At 46.8% G+C, this 18,913-nt stretch overlaps 1 protein-coding gene across 6 annotated transcripts in view; it reads left to right on the top strand.

The window, feature by feature from the left end:
* Positions 1–18,913, top strand: part of KCNIP3 (potassium voltage-gated channel interacting protein 3) — a 142,154-nt gene that overhangs the window by 39,533 nt on the left and 83,708 nt on the right. The window contains exon 1 of one of the 6 annotated variants that reach the window (XM_061593455.1): positions 160–1,074. The exons of 4 other annotated variants lie outside the window; for them this stretch is intronic. In XM_061593455.1, coding sequence (XP_061449439.1) covers positions 690–1,074 — 385 coding nt within the window. In that variant the 5' untranslated portion in view covers positions 160–689. Of the gene's footprint in view, positions 1–159; positions 1,075–18,913 lie in introns of those variants that run through there. One more of the 6 variants, XM_061593456.1, reaches the window with a different exon arrangement.

Raw genomic sequence — 18,913 nt, 5'->3', positions numbered from 1 at the left:
GTGCCTGTGAATGCCAGCCGCCTGCGTGGGATCACAAATGAGAGACAGCTGTCAGATCCTGCTGGCAGGTTTCTTGTGAGCATCTTGTTTGCCACTGTGAGCACAGGACCCAGGACTAGATGGGCCTTTGGCCTGAACCAGCCGCTGGGGTGTTATGTGTCCTTGTGGCCAGACGGCATGTGGCTGAGGCAGGCAAAAGAGCAGGTGGCCACAGAGCCTCAGGAGGGGAACTGGCGCTGGGCCTCTCTGGCGCGAGGAACGTGCACCAAGGGAGTGGTGTGAGAGAGCAAGGGCAGGAAAATGGTTGTGTGCAAGCTTGCAGGGCTCAGAGGGTTAAAATGCCCAGAGAATCTTTTCTTTCTCCCCCCCCCCTTCCCTGGAGACCTCCGGGGTTGAATTTGAGTTCCTGGTAAGCGGATCCCAGCTGAAGGAGGGAAGCAGAAATCCAGGGACTCAGCAAGCAGAAACTTCAGGCAGACAAGGCTGGCCCTGCACCCGACGGGAGCGAAGGGTGCCTGGTCGGAGCCCCCACGCGCCTGGCCTGGACCCCAGGGAGTAGCCCCAGAGGAGGAGGGAAAGGCCGGGCTCCAGGGGCGCTTTTCGAAGGGGCTGTGGCATCTGGGAAGCTGGGTCCAGGGGAGAAGGGGAGAGGAGAGGGTCGAAAGTTTGGAGGGGAGGCGAGAGGAGTCATGCGGAGCGGGCAGCCGGAGAAAGGCCGACTTTGGGAGCGGCCCGCGTGGAGCGGCAAGGAGATCCAGAGCGGCTGCGAAGTGGAGGGCGGGGGGAAGCCCGTTCAGGTGGAGGGGGCGCTAGAGGCGGGCGCCGGGCTCTCTCCCGAGGCAGCCCGAGCAGCTTCGCGAGCCAGGGAAGCCCAAGGCGAGGGGAAGGGCGGCGAGCGGCGGCGGGGTCTGCTGGCGCGCAACGGGATGCCCCCGAGCGCAGAGGCGAGAGCGGCGTCGGCGTCCGGGAAGGCTGCGCGCTCTGTGGAGGTGCGCCGCGACGCTGGCCAGAAGCGGCTTTACCACCTCGTCGGCGGCTTCGTCCGCTTCATCTCCGGCAACCTGTCCGCGGAAGGTAAGCGAGGAGCGCTTTGGCGGGGCAGCCAAGGACGCCTCGGTCCGGCTTGCTGGTCGCCGCCGCTGCTGGGGGCGGACAAGTGCGCCGGGTGATTTGAGATGCGCAGAGGAGGTAGAGAGATGAATTGCCCTTTCAGCCCTCCTGTGGGCCCTTGCCGTCTAGGCCTAGGGAATTATGTACGGCAGCCTTCGTCAACCTGATGCCCTCCAGATGTTTGGGGCCACAACTCCTATCAGCCCCAACCAGCAGAACTGTTCTCCCAGGAGCGTATATGGCTGTGCTGGCTGGGGCTGATGGGATCTGTGATCCAAAACATCTGGAAACCAGCCAATTGGCAATGGGTGCTGTAGTACCAACTGCAGATGGTGTCCAGTGTCCACCTGTCTTGTTTTCAACTCTTTGCATACTTTCCCCTTAGTGGGGCCTTGGGGGTTGTGGCCACTTCTTCTTCCTAGCCGCCCATGAACCACAGGGTATGTTACATTAAAAAAAAAAAGCACAAGCATTGAACGTTTGTAGCCCACAAGAGAGGCCTCTGCAAAGATAGTTGGCACAAGGTTTTCTCCATCCCCAAAGTTACTCCAGCAGGAAGAAATGAATAAATAGTGGGATATGGGCATCCAGGGCATAGGGTGGCGGGTTTCAGGAAACTGGTAGATTTCCAGCTGGAAGGCTCAGAGCGGGGAGAGCCTCTGTTTTGGAGAGAAGAGATCTTCTCAGGTGAAGGTTTAACGTTTCTTGGTTGGATGATGTACAAACAGGAGTGTGTGTCGTCAAAGATCAAATGAAAGTGATGTTGCTAGGATGACGAGGTTGAACGTTAATCCTGGATGCCTGTTTTTTGCTCTGTTGCAAGGTAGTGGGATGAGTGGCTCTCAAAAGAGGAGGCTGCAGGTTGACTTACATACATACCCATCACTTGAACTCTGCACACGGGGTGGCTGGCAGTGGAATGCGCAAAATGGCTCAATTGGAATGAATTCTTCATCCTTTGGGTTTCTTCTCCCCCCCCTTCTGTAATTCAGTAGCACACCAGAATAGCGTAGCCTCAAAAAAATGAACGCGCGTGTCCTTCAGCCTGGTGATGGTGGGGGGAACTGGGCCACACAGATCAATCATCTGCAACTCTAGTTGATTCATCTGCTGATTTAAATTGCTCAAAGCTTACAAATACCCCACCAGTCTTCTCTTGCAGCCTTTATGTCTCCTGCTGCTAGGGTGGCCAGGTGTCCTGTTTCTCAGAGGACAGTCCTCTAATTGAAGGGCTGTTTGATCCAAGTCTGGCTTAAAGACAAAAGGTTGTGTCCAGTATCAAGTAAGCGAGCTTCCATTCGTACAATGGAATTTCCCCTTCCTCACCCCCTGCACCCCTAAAATCTGCAGGGTCCCCCAACACTCCAGAGCAGATGTCGAGAGCACCCTGAGGGAAGGGCTGTTGCATGAGGGGAAATACATTCCACTTATTCATAGACACCATTAGATACAAGCAGCCCAGCGATCCATCAGCAATCTCACTCTCTCTTTCTCCTCTTTGTCTTCCTCCCTACCCAGTGAGCTGCTTGGCGAGGGGCTGTGGAAGAAAACAGAGCTTCACATTGTGCTTGAATGAGTAAGAACTGCTAAAGGCACTTTATTAAAATAAAGCAAAAAAAACCTGCCGCTTGGAGAGAAATTCAGAGTGGTGTAAGTCCAAAAGTTCTCGGTCCCAAGCAGTTTTCAGTGCATACTTAAGAGTGTTTTTCAAAAGCACACAGAGAGCTGCTTTTCTTATCATCACACAAACATATTCAGCTACTTGCAGTTGAGCATCAGCACTACAGACACATTTATCTACTTGTGGTTAGAAGATTGAGCATCAGCAGTTTCTTGGAACGTTCTGGGGCATATCTTCGTAATGTATCTTTACAGCATGTTTCAATGTCATTCTTCCCTTTGCCCTTTTTGTAGAACCAAAGTCTGAGGCCTACAAATTTTAGGCACTCCACTTCCTTCACACCGTAGTCATGCATCCTGTTTAGCATCTCCTGTTGTCCAAAAGCTGAGTTTTCTTAAAGTTATATTAAAGTCAGGGATACCCAACGTGGTGTCTTCCAGACGTTGCTGGACTACTAACTCCCATCAGTCCTGACCATTGGTTATGCTGGCTGGGGCTGAATGGTGTTGGAGTCAAACAGCTTTGCGAGGGCAGCAGATTGGCAGCTTTTGCGCGAGGCCTTTATTTGCAGGTTGGGAGAGCTGTTCAGTGGAGGCAGCTTACGGAATGGGTGCTCCATTCTGATGGGGTTTTTTTTCTTTTTTTAAAAAAAGGTGCTTGCCAACATTCTCCCTCCCTGATGTGACGAAGGAGGATCAGAGCACCCAGAATGGGGTGGAGTGCAGTTAGGCATAAGTAGGGGATGTGGAGGATTCCAAATTGCTCTGCATTTTGGAGCAAACCTTCTCATATCGCCCCCATCTGACCCATGTGTGTACTGGAATGTTCCTTTGCGGATTAAGCTGCTTAATTGATGGACTGAACCACACATGGGTCTGTACTGTACTTAAGAAGTGGGTCCAACGGCTCCCTCGTCTTCCAAACATTTTTAGCTTCCAAACATCTAAGCTGCTCAGAGCAGCTCTGTGGCCATGCAGTAAAGTCTCTTTGAAAGTGACTGGATGTCATAATGTGCAGTTCCTCCCTGGAGTTTTTTTTTCTTTTTTGCAATATCCTTGTAAGGCTACCAGGTCACTGTCCCTCCTCCTCAATGATGCAACTGACTGCACCCCCCCAACTTCTCCCAGTACACCCACTTAGTTCCTCACTTGAGAAAGCTCTTGTGATGAGGGCAAAACTTGCCTTCCAGCCCTGACAGGGATCTCCATGGGATATGGTAGAAGTAATGGTATCTGTGTGAACAGAGTGGAAAGCACACGCACACTGTTTAGGGAGTCTCTACAAGGCCAAGCGTGTCATAAAAGGGAATTGGGGGGTGGGATTGGGGGTCTTGTTTTGGGCACAGCCAGTGCAGCCCTCAGGTAGAGGGAGGTCTTGGCCTGGACTTTGATGGGCAGCAGTGCCACCCAGATAATGACTGGTAAGGCTGCTGCAGCTCCTTCGCTCTACCAGTTTAAATTTGGGGCACTTATTTATTTGACCATTCGTCCTGATTTGTTTGCAGGGAGATTAGATTTGTTTGTTGGGTGATTCCAGACTGTTGTCGTTTTCAGGTGGGATGAAATCACACATTGGCAAATTCAGTTTGTGTGGTTATTGATCAGAACGTCTTCTGCAACAAATTCACTTCCCCCAAAGACTTTTTTGCAATAAGGGGTGATGGGAAAATGCACTGGAAAGTGCAAGATAGCACTTGCTTTGACGTGACATCATCTAACCTCCCTGCAAACAAATAAGGGTGGACGCTCAATAAAGAGGTCATCTGGAAGTGTCCATTGGCTATTTAATGAGCATTCATTCTGATTTGTTTATGGGGGGGGTATGACATTGCGTGAAAGCAAGCATTATCCCATACTTTCAAATGCATTTCCCCATCACTTTGCTTATCGCAAAAAGCCCAACCTTTGGGAGAAGCAGGTTTGTTTTGCAAAAGCTCCAAATCAGCTTTAATTGTGCAAATTGAATTTGCTGGTATTTATGTGATTGAATTTCGCCCACAAAAAAACACGAGTCTGGAGGGGCCCTTAGTTTAAAGTAGGAACCAGATGCTTTCAGTCTCCTTCTCATGATGACCATGATAGAGAAGGAAGGGAGCAGAGGAGGTTGCGGAGCAACCTTGAGGCTAATTTCTGTAGGACTAAATTATGGTTTAGCCTTGCATCCAAACTGACAACCGTGTCCTTCCCCTGTGGAATGTATCCCATTCCAAAGCTTTACTAATCCATTCCTTTACTGATATAGTATTATGGAGTTATTCTTTGCCATGGTTGTTTTGGCTGCCGCTAGTAAATTTATAATTAGAGGCTTGTGTACATTTTGTACCAATGCCATTCAGTGAACCAAGCAAGACAACATTTGGATTCAAAGACATACTATCGTTTAGTAAATACTTTCAGGTCGCTTCCAGGAAGGGGATTTATATTATTGGCAACAAGGTGTTTTTTAAAAAACTTTTAAAATTTTGCCCAGAGAGAGTAAAGCTGGATTTAATGGGGGGGAAATGTAGGTTGGCATTTTGTTGCCAATGATGTTCTGTGGACATTGCAAACCAAACAAAATACAAAAACAAAAGCATGCATGCTTAAGGAGTGCCCATACATCCCATAATAAATACCCACCTGCAAGCAACTTCAATCTCTTTTACTCTTTCCAGGGAATCTGAATTAATGGGCAGATCAAGCACTTATGTAAATAAACGGCTAGCAGGCAAGTGGTACGGTTGACTCCTGTCATCTCTTTGCTTGTTTGATTGATTCAGCATCCAGTCCTGCCTTACTTTCAACAGGCACCCCATTAGAATACACTGATGAATTGCAGTAGGCACAAAAACTGAAACAATAAAACAATCAACAAGCGAATAATAAGTAATAAAACAAGCATAACACAAGAGAATGAAAAAGAGCCGTCAGAGGGAGAAAAACCTGCTTTTTGTTTTGTTTATTTATTAAGCGGAGGAAAACCTTTGTGTTAGACCAACTCTTGTTTGAATTATCTCTGCTTTGCAATAAATCCTTTCAAGTTTGGGTGTCTGCTGGAAGGAAGAATCCTCCTGCTTTGAAAGCTCCCTCACCCCACACCCCCACCATGGCCCCAGCACAATCTGTTCCTGTTGCAGCCAGTGGCTCCTTTGGTCAGGTACAGTTTGGCCAGTTTCACTCCTGCCCTCGGAGTCAAGTCTCTCTACAATCAGGTGGACCAAAAAGATCGCAGTCCAGCGAGAGCTTGCTCTCCCTTTCCACCACCATTTCTACTTCCCGTCCCTTTGTGTCAGTTTCAGGTTTTGGACAACTGTTGAACAAGATTCTCCTGTTAATTTGCCCTCTCCTTCTCGGTACAAACCACATAATAGATGAGAAGGAGAGATGTTTCTCCCTATCCTCACACTTGTTGCTGCTTGCACCCCTGGAGAGGGCAGGTGAGCACATGGGGAGAAGCAGCAAGGCCAAGAGATTTTGCCAGGAGGTAGTGGGACCCCTGCACAGTTGTGGGCCCCTGGGCCGGTGCCTAATGATACCAGCCCCTGGTGCCCTGCTATCCCTGTTCATCCACTCTCCTCCCTTTAACCTTCGCCTTTGGCACTTTGTAGCTGGAGGAAGAAAAGTGTCCACTTGTTCAAGGATGTCGGCTGGGCTTCCTCCAGAGATGCAAGAAACCCTGGACGTGCTGTACCCTTTCCCTAAGGTCAAAGAGGTTCAGCTGCTGAAATTGTTCAACACTGAAGATGGCCTGATCTCAAGACAATTGCACAAGAAGGGAGGAGAGGGTGGGACTTGGAAGACGGCAGTCCACAGGACATCCTTGCTCTAGGCCTGAGGAAGCTGGCTAAGCCGTGCCAAAACTGCCCTCCAATTTCTTGCAAGTTTTCTGGCACAGAGAGAGGATCTCCACTTAACCAGTCCAAGCCCTGGGACTGCCATGTTCCATGTCTGCATGAGGTCTTTGACAAATAGGAGCCAGATGCCAATGTTAGGCTTCAGAGAAGTTAAAATGTTAACAAAAGGTTAAATACAAAGTGCCTCTAGGGATCATTTATGTAGCAGAACATCTTAATTTCTGTTCAGCTAACTCAGCCTTCACCAACCTGGTGGTGCCCTGCAGCTGTTTGGGACTACAGCTCCCATCAGCCCTAGCCAGCACATACTGGCTGGGGCTGATGGGATTTGTAGTCCAAAACTTCTGGTGGGCACCAGGTTGGCAAAGGCTGACATAAATGATGTCATCAGGAAGTGACAGCTTTGTTTGGAGTTAAATTAGTTATAATTTTTTTAAGCATTTGAAGAAGTCTCAGTTCTCTTTAATAATATATGCTGCCAGACGCTACGGAATCCAGCCACCGACTATTCAATAGAACCAGATTTTTTTGTTACTCTGAGATGCTCAGAAAAATTGCTAGGAGGAGCATAGTTGCAGTGAGTTTTTATACTCCCAGGCATTTTAAAGTGTATTTTAAACAGCATTTCCGCTTTTTGGATGTTGTTTGGATCGTTATTGTTTGTTTTTATTATTATTATTTATTGTATTTATTGTATTTATATATTGTGCTTGTTTTTATCTTTTTGTACACCGCCCAGAGAGCCTTCGGGCTTAGGGTGGTATATAAATTAAACTAAATAAAATAAATAAATAAATAAATACTGTGGTGTAGCAAAGGCGAAATGAAAGAGATGCTGCAAAGCAGGGGTGTAGAACCTGAGGCCACATTCCTTTCTGGGGACCTATCACGTCCTAGCCAAGGGAATCTTCATCAGAGGGGTCCTCTTCAGAGGATAACAGATGGAGACCCGACCCATCTGGAGGAGTACCCAGCTGCAGGCCTGGACTCCTCAGGAGTAAAGGTCTGACTGCAGGTGATCAATGGGAGGCAGGTGAGGTTTGGGGCGTGGTTCAGCAAAATGGAAATGGACGTCCTTCAAGTCAATCCTGACTTATGGCAACCCTATGAATAGGGTTTTCATGGTAAGCGGTATTCAGAGGGGGTTTACCATTGCCTCCCTCTGAGGCTAGTCCTCCCCAGCTGGCTAGAGCCTGCTCAGCTTGCCACAGCTGCACAAGCCAGCCCCTTCCTTGTCCACAACTGCCAGCTGGGGGGCAACTGGGCTCCTTGGGACTATGCAGCTTGCCCATGGCTGCACAGGTGGCAGGGCACGTAACCCCTGAGCACTCGCTGTGGGGTGATCTTTAGCTGGCCCTTGACACCCAGGAGACGCGAGTGGCAATTTGAACTCGCAGACTCTGGACTCCCAGCCAGGCTGTCCTCCCCACTGTGCTATACCACCTGTCTTTTTCTGCGTGGTTCAGCAGCTCCAGCATGAAACCCGCAGTGCTGGGCTGGAAGGGCGGCTGAAAGGATGTCTGTACTTCAGCTCTGGGCCTGGCCTGTCTGCTGATTGCCTGTTGATTTGTATTCCTTCAGGGTAATTTTGGATTACCAGAGATGAGATGCAGACAAGAGGTTTGCTTACAAAGAGTTAAAATTTATTGAGTAACTTACAGCATTCAGCCAAGTATTCCCAATAAAAGTGGATCAGTCCCACCGCTCTGCAGTAGCGGACGTCAGAGACTGAACACCCATACTGGGCACAGGTCATGTGTATATAGCATAAATCTTGGCACATATTATTGGCATACACATGAAGTTACATATATGATTAATGAGAGTATACACTTTGAAGTAACATATAATGACATCTGTTGCATATAATTGGCTGTTCTGACCTTTTCACAGAATATCTTCAAAGCAGGCTAATTATTAGAAAACTATAGTATCTTTCCAGGTGCACCTTGGCATCCTCCCTTGGCAAACTACATAGCTACCATTTTTATCTTCATCTTCACTAACAAGCATAGTTTATCATTGACCGTTACTTGACTTGTGCACTAACAAGCCACAGCTGCACTATCTGCCCATTGACCGTCCTTCGACGCATCCATTGAATCTATGCTTATCAGGGCTCTCTGAAGTTTAACAAGGTACTTTCCAACATCATACTAAGCAAGCCAACTATAAAATACCTACTAATTAACATATACTTGAATACATGCCTGATTGGGCTCCTTTAATATCTTTACGCTAACAAGATTCATTCCCAACATTATACTGGGCAAGCCATCATATCCTCATTAAAACACCTAGATTAGACTGCAGGTGGCTATGAGGTGATCTGACATACCCAAGGATGCTGGGGCCTGAAAGGGGAATACAAGACTCCAGGCTAGCTAACAAATACATACTGAATTCTGACTATATTGATCAGCTTTAAGATTATTATTGCTAATACAATGTGCTGGCACAGGGTATACATGATTCCAGACTTGATCTTGGATTACTCTGGACCTGCCCCTTGCCCTGCCCTCGAGCTGCATTGCCCATGGGCTGCTCTGGCCTTGCTTCTTGCCTGATCCCTTTGTAGTTGTGCACTGTATTGGGACTCTTGACTTTGGACTGGCTCTGGATACGCCCTTGGGGATAGAGCTTGGAAAAGTTACTTTTTTGAACTACAGCTCCCATCAGCCCAATCCAGTGGCCATGCTGGCTGGGGCTGATGGGAGTTGTAGTTTGAAAAAGTAACTTTTCCAAGCTCTGCGGGGATGCCCTCAACTGCGTTAGTGCTGGGACATCTCCTGCCTCCCGAGGAAGCTGGTGAGGACAGAGCAGGACCGCATGCCTGTGGTGGGCGGGGCCAGAGGCAAAAGTGGATAGTGCAACGAATGTTAATTGTATCTTTGTACAGTAGGCTCGTTTGTACATGCACTCACACACATTCTCCACCCAGGCAAGCAAAAGGCATGATCAGAGTTCAAAGATGGGGTCCAACTGAAAACACTCGAGGAGGGGTGTGAAGCACGGTCAGGGAAGGGTGTGACTGGGGAGAGTCCCAAGGGCCAGATAGACAGGCCTGGAGGGCCGCATTTAGCTCTGGGACCTCCCACCCTGCTGTAAGCTGCAGTGGAATTCACAGCCCGCAGCACACTGCAGCCCCAGACAGAATGGAACCATTCAAGATTTCACCACCAGGGCAGTTTGGAGTGAGACCTCTGTAGATTAGACTCTTCCATCCAAAAGCTGAAGCTTATCAAATGAGTACTTTAATATATTCAATGGGAATCAAGTTAATGAACTCCTGATATCACTACCACTCTCTGAAGAGCACAATGCACAGTACAGTCAAGTGACAGCAGCCTTTACAGATGGTTTCATGGGGAAGGAAGACAGGGTCAGGGCCAGCGCCAGAGGGCAGCCAGGTCAGGCCCTGGCCAAGGGCCCCTGAAGGGCCCCTCCTTAGGGTGGGTGGGTGGGTAGTGCTCCCATTCCTTGATCTGCGGCAGTGTAGGCGCCTGACCCTGCTGCAGATCACAGAGAGGGTGCTCCCAGGCAGCCCCCCTACAGCTGTGCAGGCCCGTGATGCCCACCTGCACGCTCCACCTACCTTTTCCATTGTGATGAATGCTGGCTGCACTGTGTGCATGCCTGCCATCAACCAAGATGGTGGCCAAGGCTTCCCTAAGGGGCTGATGCCTCTGCAGCCATCTTAGTTGATGGTAGGCAGGCGCACACAGCGCTGTCAGCATTTACCGTAGTGGGAGAGGTAGGTGCAGGTGGGTGCCGTGGGCCCAGGGCAGGCTGGTGCCCAAGGGCCCAGTCATGCCTGGTGCTGGCCCCGGATAGGGCTTCTCTCCAAAGCCCCTCCATTTCACATTAAGCCACAGTCTCCTGCACTGGTTAATGCTTTGATATATAAATGGCAGAAACAATCAGATACTTTGGAGTTTAGCCCTGGAAAAACTGTGTTTAACATTTTACTATACTGATCTTTCTTACACAAGTTACAACCAACAGCCATTGAAATAAAGTCCCTTGAAAAAGAGTCATGGTTCTGTGATCCACCTGAAATGTTTTGATATGCTTTTGGTTGCCTCAGTCATGAATTCAAGTCTTCAAAGCAATAAAGTGGTGGAAAGCCGCCCCACCCTAGACTTGTGTGTCTTTATTGATCTTTGTTGGTCGGAGGCTCTTGTTGCAGCTCCTGCACCCTGAGAGGCTTATCAAAAGCCCTGGGACTCCCTTGAGCCTAAAATTAGCCTTGTCGTTATCATGAAGTCCTTAATGTGTGTGTATTTGTCTGCATAGTTGTTGTTTTATGAGCTGTGATGCTGGGGTTGTTCAGAACCCAGGACCAGTAGGTGCTGCTGTTCATGTGGGTGCCTGGTGGCGGAACTGATGGTTCAAAGGGCTCAGGTAAGGATGGGCAAATCTGTGCATTTCCATTTCTCTCAGGATCTCATTTTTCCAAACTTAAGTTCAGGTGTCCACATTTCCACAACAGATTGTGATTAAAAGCCCTCATGAAAATTCATCAGCATCTTAGCGTGGATTTCTCCTAATACACAGATGTTTGTATGCAATTGTGCCTAATATACACATGTTTGCAATGCAATTTTCCCCAGTATAATGCATGTTGTATGCTATTTTCACTAATATATGCATTTTTATGCACACTTTACCCCCAGCTTATGCATTTTTGTACATATTACTTGACTGGAGAACTGCATTGCAAAATGTGGAGGTGTGAATTTCGAATGATGGCTGTATTTCAGTTCTGTTAGGGTTCATCTACACAGTGGTTTACTGTGTGTTTGGTGCTACTCACATCTCCTTTAAATTTGCATGATTAACATAATGTTATCAGCAAACAGAAGCTATCACACAGTTTCCCCCCATTAATCCGTACTAATCCAATCTGCTGATAATACAAAAAGTGGAGGAAAAAAGTCTTCATATCTCTAGTGCTTGCAGACACTTTGTTCTGGTGCTTTTAGGTAGGTGTGTCAATCGTTCCCTTCTCCACCCCCACTATCTCTTCTTCCCTTCTTTCATTTTGTTTCCTGTGGGCTGACAAGCAATTTCCAATTGCTCTCCTCCATTCTGCTGGCCTTTTTTATGTTGCTGCAAACTGTGCCTTTATTTTCTTGTGCACAAACGCGTAACACTGCTCAAAGATTTGTATTTCAGCTGTATTCTACCAACCATAGGCAGGGAAAACACAGATATTTGCATTTCCAGGTATCTTTTTGAAAGAACCTACTGCAGCTGGTAGAACAGACTGAGCATGCTCAAGTTACCTAGCAACCAGAGGGAGTGTAAATGTATAATTAGAGGGTGGGGCCACAAGGAAACAGCAAGAGTAATCCTCCCCAGAGGAATGCCTGCTTGTGTGAATGGGAAAAACTGATTGGCAGCTACCATTGAGCAGGAACTGTGGACAGTGCAAATCAACAGTGAAAGTAAAAGCAGTATATTTGCTATGAAGAAATGCTCCCATGTAGATGAGCCCTTATTGTTTCAGAAAGTGTGTATTAGTAAGTTCACCTTTAAATGTGAACTGAATCAAATTTCTCTCCCATCTCTTATAGCAGGGAGCTCAAGTATGAACTAGTAATAGGAGAAACCTGCTGCTGTACAGTGATTAAGCACTGTGGGTTGTACCCAATGCGAATCCTACTCAGAGTAGATCCACTGAAATTAATCGACATGGCTAACTTAGACCATTGATTTCAGTGGGTCTACTATGAGTAAAGGTTAGTTGGATAAGACCCTATGAGGCTTGGGTTGTGTACACACCAGGCATTTAAAGCACATTATTTTCCCCAGAGAATCTTGGGAACTGTAGTTGACCCCTCACAGAGCTATAATTCCCAGCACCCTTAACAAATGACAGTTCCCAGGATTCTTTGGGGGAAGCCACGTGCTTTCGAAGTATGGTGTGTATGCAGCCCTGGTATGAGGTGTGGTATGACTGCATGCTTTAGCCTTCCCCAATGCCACCCATTGGTGCTGCTGCTATTTACCTGGATCAGGCTAGGATGGCTGGGAGGTCAGGGCTGGGTGCTCCAGGGCAACTGTGCCACTCGCTCCCACCTTGTCCCCAGCTCCAGGAAAGCAGCAGCGATGCTGGTGTTGGGAGGGTGGCTCTGCAGCTCCACTCCACCTCACACCCTGCAATTGCACCCAAGCCATTCTATTTCCAATCGCAGAAGAACATTGTGATGTAGGTAGTGGCCATGGAGGACTCATCCATCGGTGGTCCTTACAGTGGCCAAGGGAAGTTGGTTTCTCTCTCCTTCCTGTCAGGTACCTTTCCTGTTTGTTCCGCTTGGACCAATCTGGCTGTAACTGCTGCAGTTTCTGGTCCCACTTGATGCCGGTGCTCGGTGCCCTTTACAGCAGATCATCAAGGGCCAGCTCATTCATTTAAAAGATGATTTGTTTCCAGCAGCATCCTACGTGCAAAGGTGGGGCAGTAATTCTCCTGAGTCATGAGTGCAACAGGTGACCCATGCTGTTGTGGTGGTCTGAAGCAGAAGGTGCTCCCTGGCTCTGGTGATTGACAGGTGGAGGTAAAGAACTGCACAAATGTGATTATTGAATCTGTATACTTGGATAAATCTCTGCAGCGGTTGGGGGTGAGAAGGATTAGGCGCATGGCAATTGAGGTCAAGGTGGACTATCCAGAGCAACAGAGTGTGGCTCAGGAGTGGGAAAGGTACCTTGGCATTAGCCACCAGCTCTGAGCTTTTGGTACTATTTTAATCTGTCTCACCATGTGGCTGCTCAGACTCTGGGCTTACCCACACAGGAGCATTATTTCATACTAAAGACAGTGTTTTTATCTCCATTTTCTATTTGCACCGTTCACAATAAGGGCTCAATGTCAGCTGCAAACACAGTGTTTTCTATTTACACTGAGGGGAAGGATCAGTCACGCAGTTTCCTAATGACCACATCCTCTAAGTTAACATTTCCACTCCCTCTGGTTACTTGGCAACCAAGCATGCTCAGTTTGTTCTACCAGCTGCAGTAGGTTTCATTTAAAAAAAAAAACCCCTGGAAGTGTGATTATTGTATTTTCACTGGTACAATACAATTGAAATACAAATCTTTGTTTGAGCAGTGTTATGCTTTTGTGCACAAGTTAGAGGGAAAAGAAAAATAAATGGCACCATTTGCAGCAACATAAAAACTGTGTGATAGCTTCTGTTTGCCAGTAATGTCATGTGAACCATGCGAATTAAAAGATGTGAGTAGCACCAAACACACAGTAAACCACTGTATAGGTGAGCCCTCTGTCCTGCACACAAATCGCTTCTGTGTGAATATTAGGGTGGCCACATGTTCTGCTTTACAGAGGACAGTACTCTATTTGGAGGGCACATCTGGAAATCTAAGAAGCTGTTGTGGACACCACAAAATACCCATTTCACAGAAGCAAAACCGATGATGCTCCGATTCCTGTCAAGACCTGGAGGGCCACTGTCAGTCAACATAGACCAGGGGTGGGCAGAAGACAGCTCAGGATCAACTGGTAGATCCTTGGGCGATTTGAAGTAGATTACCAAGAGGTTCTGACTCCTAGATGTTTAATGATATAGCAACAAGAAAATGATTTTTTCCACGTGATGCTGAAGTTGGTTACTCGTTCCAGCTTCCCTTTTTGCACGAAAGTTTGAAACAGACCTCTGCCAGAGAACTTTTTTTTTAGAAAAAGGACTAAAGTTTATATGTCCCTGATCCCCAAAGTAAACTTTGACATACCCTGTGGCTGCTGAAATGAAGAAAGCAAATGAGGAATAGAGTGTGCAAAAGGTGTGTGAGCTCAGTTCAGTTTTGGTCCTGAAAACAAATGCCTAGACTCAGAATGTGCTCAGAGGCTCCCTATTCCTCAACACCTAACTATGACTGCATATCCCCCAGAAATTTAAAGCACATGATTTCCCCCCAAAAATCCTGAGAACTGTAGTGGGTGCTGGGAACTGTAGCTCTGTGAGGAGCAAACTACAGTTCCCAGGATTATTTGGGGGAAATCATGTGCTTTAAATGGGCCTCAGACAGCCTTAATGTCTTGTGCACCTGGATCTGATTGGTAGATCTTGAAGTTTTAATAAAAACAACAACCCCAAACCCTAATAAATAGATCTGACAAGCCTGAAGTTTGCCTTTCCTGGTGATGGCAGTCTTGGCCTAGATGGGCCAAGGATATGGCACGGTAGAAGACGGCTTTCTAGATTCCTTCCTCTGTGTTTGGATCAAAGATCCTTCCTTCCTTCCCTTTGCCATCCTAGTTTGGCATGAAGGAGAGTGGCAGTAGGTGAAACTTGAGGCACCGTGTGCAAGCCTCTCAGCCAAGAGTGGACAGCAGCAGTCAGAGCTGGACAGATTTAGGGGCAGGTAGCACAGGCGACTTCCTGGGGAATTGGACTGGAAAGTTGCTGTGTGTGCCCTGAGAGGGCCTATGGCCTGATCTCTCTTTCTTCACTCAGCCACTGAAATGCAAAGAGTACAAACAGTTCACGAGACATGCATAAATATGGATTTACAGACAGCAGAGATAAATTATGTGTGCAAAGGGTGCTTCCATGTCATCACTGAAGCTGGATCCTGTCTTCTGTATGTTAAAATGCTTTATTGCATTTCTGCACTTTTTATTGCTGTTCTTAGGCATTTGCAAGGATTGTTTTCTTGTATACTTTTGTAATTTTGTTTTACAAACGTACACTGCTTAGAGATATTTTATATGTTAAGCAGTAGAAGGCCGGAGAAGATGGCGCAGCGAGTAGCTGTGTTGGTCTGAGAGCTGCAGCTTGTCTCTGTTCTCTCTCTTATTTTAATTATTTTTTATTTATTTTTAATAGGAATCTTCTGGTTTTTTAGTCTCTTTTAGCCTATTTTCAGGGAATCAGGAGGAGCTTCTGGGTGTCTCTTATATGTGAGCATTTTATCTGTCTACTCACCGGCTACGACCTTGAGCTTCTCATTTGTTCTGTTTTTGTTTAAATTATACTCCCGAAGTAGCTGGAAACAGGAAAGCATTCTATCAAGGACACTACTCATTGCCCCATCACTTACAGGAAGGAGCTGAAAGGGAGCCGACTCAACCTTGATATCTTAGATGTCCTTTTGACTTTATGTGGGGGGGGGATGTGTTTACGTAGACCAGGGGCAACTGTTTAATTACCGAGATGAATCTTTGAGAACGACAGGCGAGGAAGCTTTATTTTACCCTATTTTGACTTTGAATCCCAGAAGGCTTCGGTTATTTAACTAAGGACCCAACCCTTGTGGGAGTTAATGCTGTTATTATAGGACACTGGGCCCAATGTCCTATAGGACCCTGCAGAGTTGCGTAGTGAAACGGAGAGTTTTGAGCGAGCTTATCTGTGTGTGTTTGAATCTTTGCTAAGATTCTACCTTCCCTGCAAATTAGTCAGACAGAGACTTTAAGCTTTAAAATAAGAAAGAACTACTTTATTCTGGAAGTACGTGTTTGATAGGAAAGAGTCCTATATCTAGCTAACTAGCTATGTTGGAGCAGCAAGCACTGATCCCAGTGCTGGATAAGAGGGAGAGACAAAAGGAAAGATATCTGCTCCCCTCTCGAGAAAAAAGAAGACTGGTAAGGAGGGAAGGAACTGGGATCAACATCCTTTGCATATCAGTCTAGCAGGAAGGGAGAGACAGCAGGAGATCAAAGGGATAGGTATAGCCTAGCAACCAAGAGGTCTCCTCTCTAGCTACCCTTTTTAACCCCATGCAGCCTCAGCCCACAAGTTGGAGTTGAACCTCATACATTCCAACAATTGTCTCGATAAAACTAATGGTTTACACCAGAGAAAATCACAAGCGGGGCTGGTCCCAGGGACTGAAGATGTCTCCTCCGTTGTCAAGGCTTACAAATCACTGACTTTCTAAGCCCTACTCTGGAAGAAAGATCTAACCTTGACCCTATTGTCACACCAAATGAGGATGAGATATGTTAAGAAGTGCAGAAATGGCCTTACACAAATAAATGAAATGGAACGGACTACAGTTGCAATTAAAAAAAAACAGGAATTCATAATCGAACCAATGCGATGAGTGGGAGAAGCACCAAAAGGCTCCTTGCTTGGGGCCCCATTGGATGTAGGGGTCAGCCTTGGCAGCAGTGACCCTTTCTGTGTCCGCAGCATTGGTCCAGCTGGAGCCCTTGGGAAACCAAAGGACTAACGGAAGGGACCTTGATTTTCGCAGGAGGAAGGGAAGTAATCCAGAAGAGAGAGACAAGCAGCTCCATCGGATTGGAAAAGTGCAAGGGAAGCAGAAATGTTTTGCTCTGCTGTCCTGGCAGACATGCTTGCCATCTTTCTCAAGGTAGTTCCTTGAATAAATGGAAAAGATCTGCTAATGTGAGGGGGGAATAAAGAGTTTTAGGTTGGTTGGTTTGTTAATTAAGGCTGCGGACACACTTACCTGTTTGTAGTGAAAAAATAGTTTTTCTCAATACAGAATCTTTCTTGCTTGTCCTCAACGTGCTGTTTTCAATCTAGATTGATTCTAGATCCTGCCATGCAGACAGGTGGATGTGGTTACTTGATATGTGTTTGAGATACCCTCCCCTTGGTTAGATTATGTGTTTAAAATCCCTCCTCATGCGATCGTGCTATGTGCCCACCACAATATCGTTGGGCAGGTGTGGATACATCCGCCCACATCTGTTTCAAATGGACACACTGCGGGGTAATGCAGAATCAGTCTGCAATGAGCTTTTATTTTTTTGAATTAAAACAGTTTGTCAAGAAGCGGTTTTCAGGGGCAAAAACGTGATAGGTCTAGATTGTGTGTAGAGTTTTCATGAGGCTGAGAGGCAGTGACTGGCCCAAGGTCACCCAGTGAGCTTCATGGCTATGTGGGGATTTGAACCCTGGTCTCCCAGGTCGTAGTCCAACACCTTAACCACATGAAAAAAAAAGAACTTGGGCTCCATTGATTCTAGAATAAAATGTATGCATGTAGCCTAACATAAGTATTACAATCCTGATCAGCACTTAATACTTCAAAGAAAAGCATCACTGCCCCCTTTGCCTATTATTCCAAAATGCTCTAACCAATTTCTGTCTTCTTTCAAATATATTCATATTTTGTTACCCTTTCTCACCCAAATGTAACTTCTTATTGTTGTTCATAATGGCTGAATTCCAGAGTTTTATGAACCATTCCTCTCTTACAGGCATCACCGAGAATCTGTGCCCCCCCCACAGTTGTTTGCTGGACTCCACTTCCTGTTAACTCTGCACAGGATGGCCAGTGGCCCAGGATGATGGGAGCTGTAGTCCAGCAACATCTAGAGGGCACCAGGTCCCCTAATTCCTTCTCTGTTAGTAGGACTTTGTTTGCAATATTGAGCATAAATTAAACTTGCAGCAAGAATCACATGGAACACAAGTTGTCCTGTCTCTCTGCTTACAGCATGTATCAAATCAGTCAATAATAAGTGAATTATCGAGAGTCAATAGGAAATCAACCTTGATAAAGAGAGGGTGGCAAGTCTTCAGGGCTTAGTATGGCTTGAGAAGAGCCCTTCTGGATTAGTCCAGCATTCTAGCAGAGAGCAGACAGGTGTCCAGGGAAGCCCACAAGTAGAACAGGACAGCAACAGTCCGCCCCTACGGTCTGCCCGCTCTGCCTCTAAACACGCAGGTTTCATTTAGTTGTCACTTGGCATATTTCTGACCACTTGGGCATTGCATCCTCCATTGTGTCAGTTCAAGTTCCTTGATCCCACATCTGTGGAGATTAGCTTGGGTTACTCACTAGTGAGAAAAGAGGCTTCTGCACATGCTTAGGGGGGCACCCTTTTTCCCCACGTTTCATGGGATGGGGAACAGAGAAAAAATCATTTTCATGGTTTTTCTCTCCTCCCCCCCCCCCCCCCGCCGTCAATGTCTACAGTCTGTAACAGTCATGATGGAATGCAGGAGAATTTATACAGATGGATAACCTCTTGAGAAGCATATTAATGACTGCATAAATCTTAATCACCATGCTTGTTTTAAAGAACCCTTTTTTAATGTGCTTGCTAACGAAGGCTACGTAGACTAACCCGTTTGGGGTACAGAAATGGTCGTTTTTCTCCATCTGGAGTTGTGCTCATCGTCACCATGCTACTTTCAACCTAGTTTGATTCTAGATCAGGGGTGTAGTTCAGGGTCTCGGGGGGTTGTAGACCCCTTACTTTTTGGGAGCAGGGTCCCAGCCAAGTCCCTAAGTACAAGCCAATCATCATGAAAGGGAGTGTGTTAGCCACTGAGAAGAATCCTTGTCCTTTCACTTTGATTGGAGCCAATCAGAGTGAAAGGAGGTGAGTCAGCCAC

This window comes from Rhineura floridana, chromosome 12 (genome assembly GCF_030035675.1).
Source record: "Rhineura floridana isolate rRhiFlo1 chromosome 12, rRhiFlo1.hap2, whole genome shotgun sequence".
Classification (NCBI taxonomy): domain Eukaryota; kingdom Metazoa; phylum Chordata; class Lepidosauria; order Squamata; family Rhineuridae; genus Rhineura; species Rhineura floridana.
This window is presented reverse-complemented; position numbering and strand designations above follow the sequence as displayed.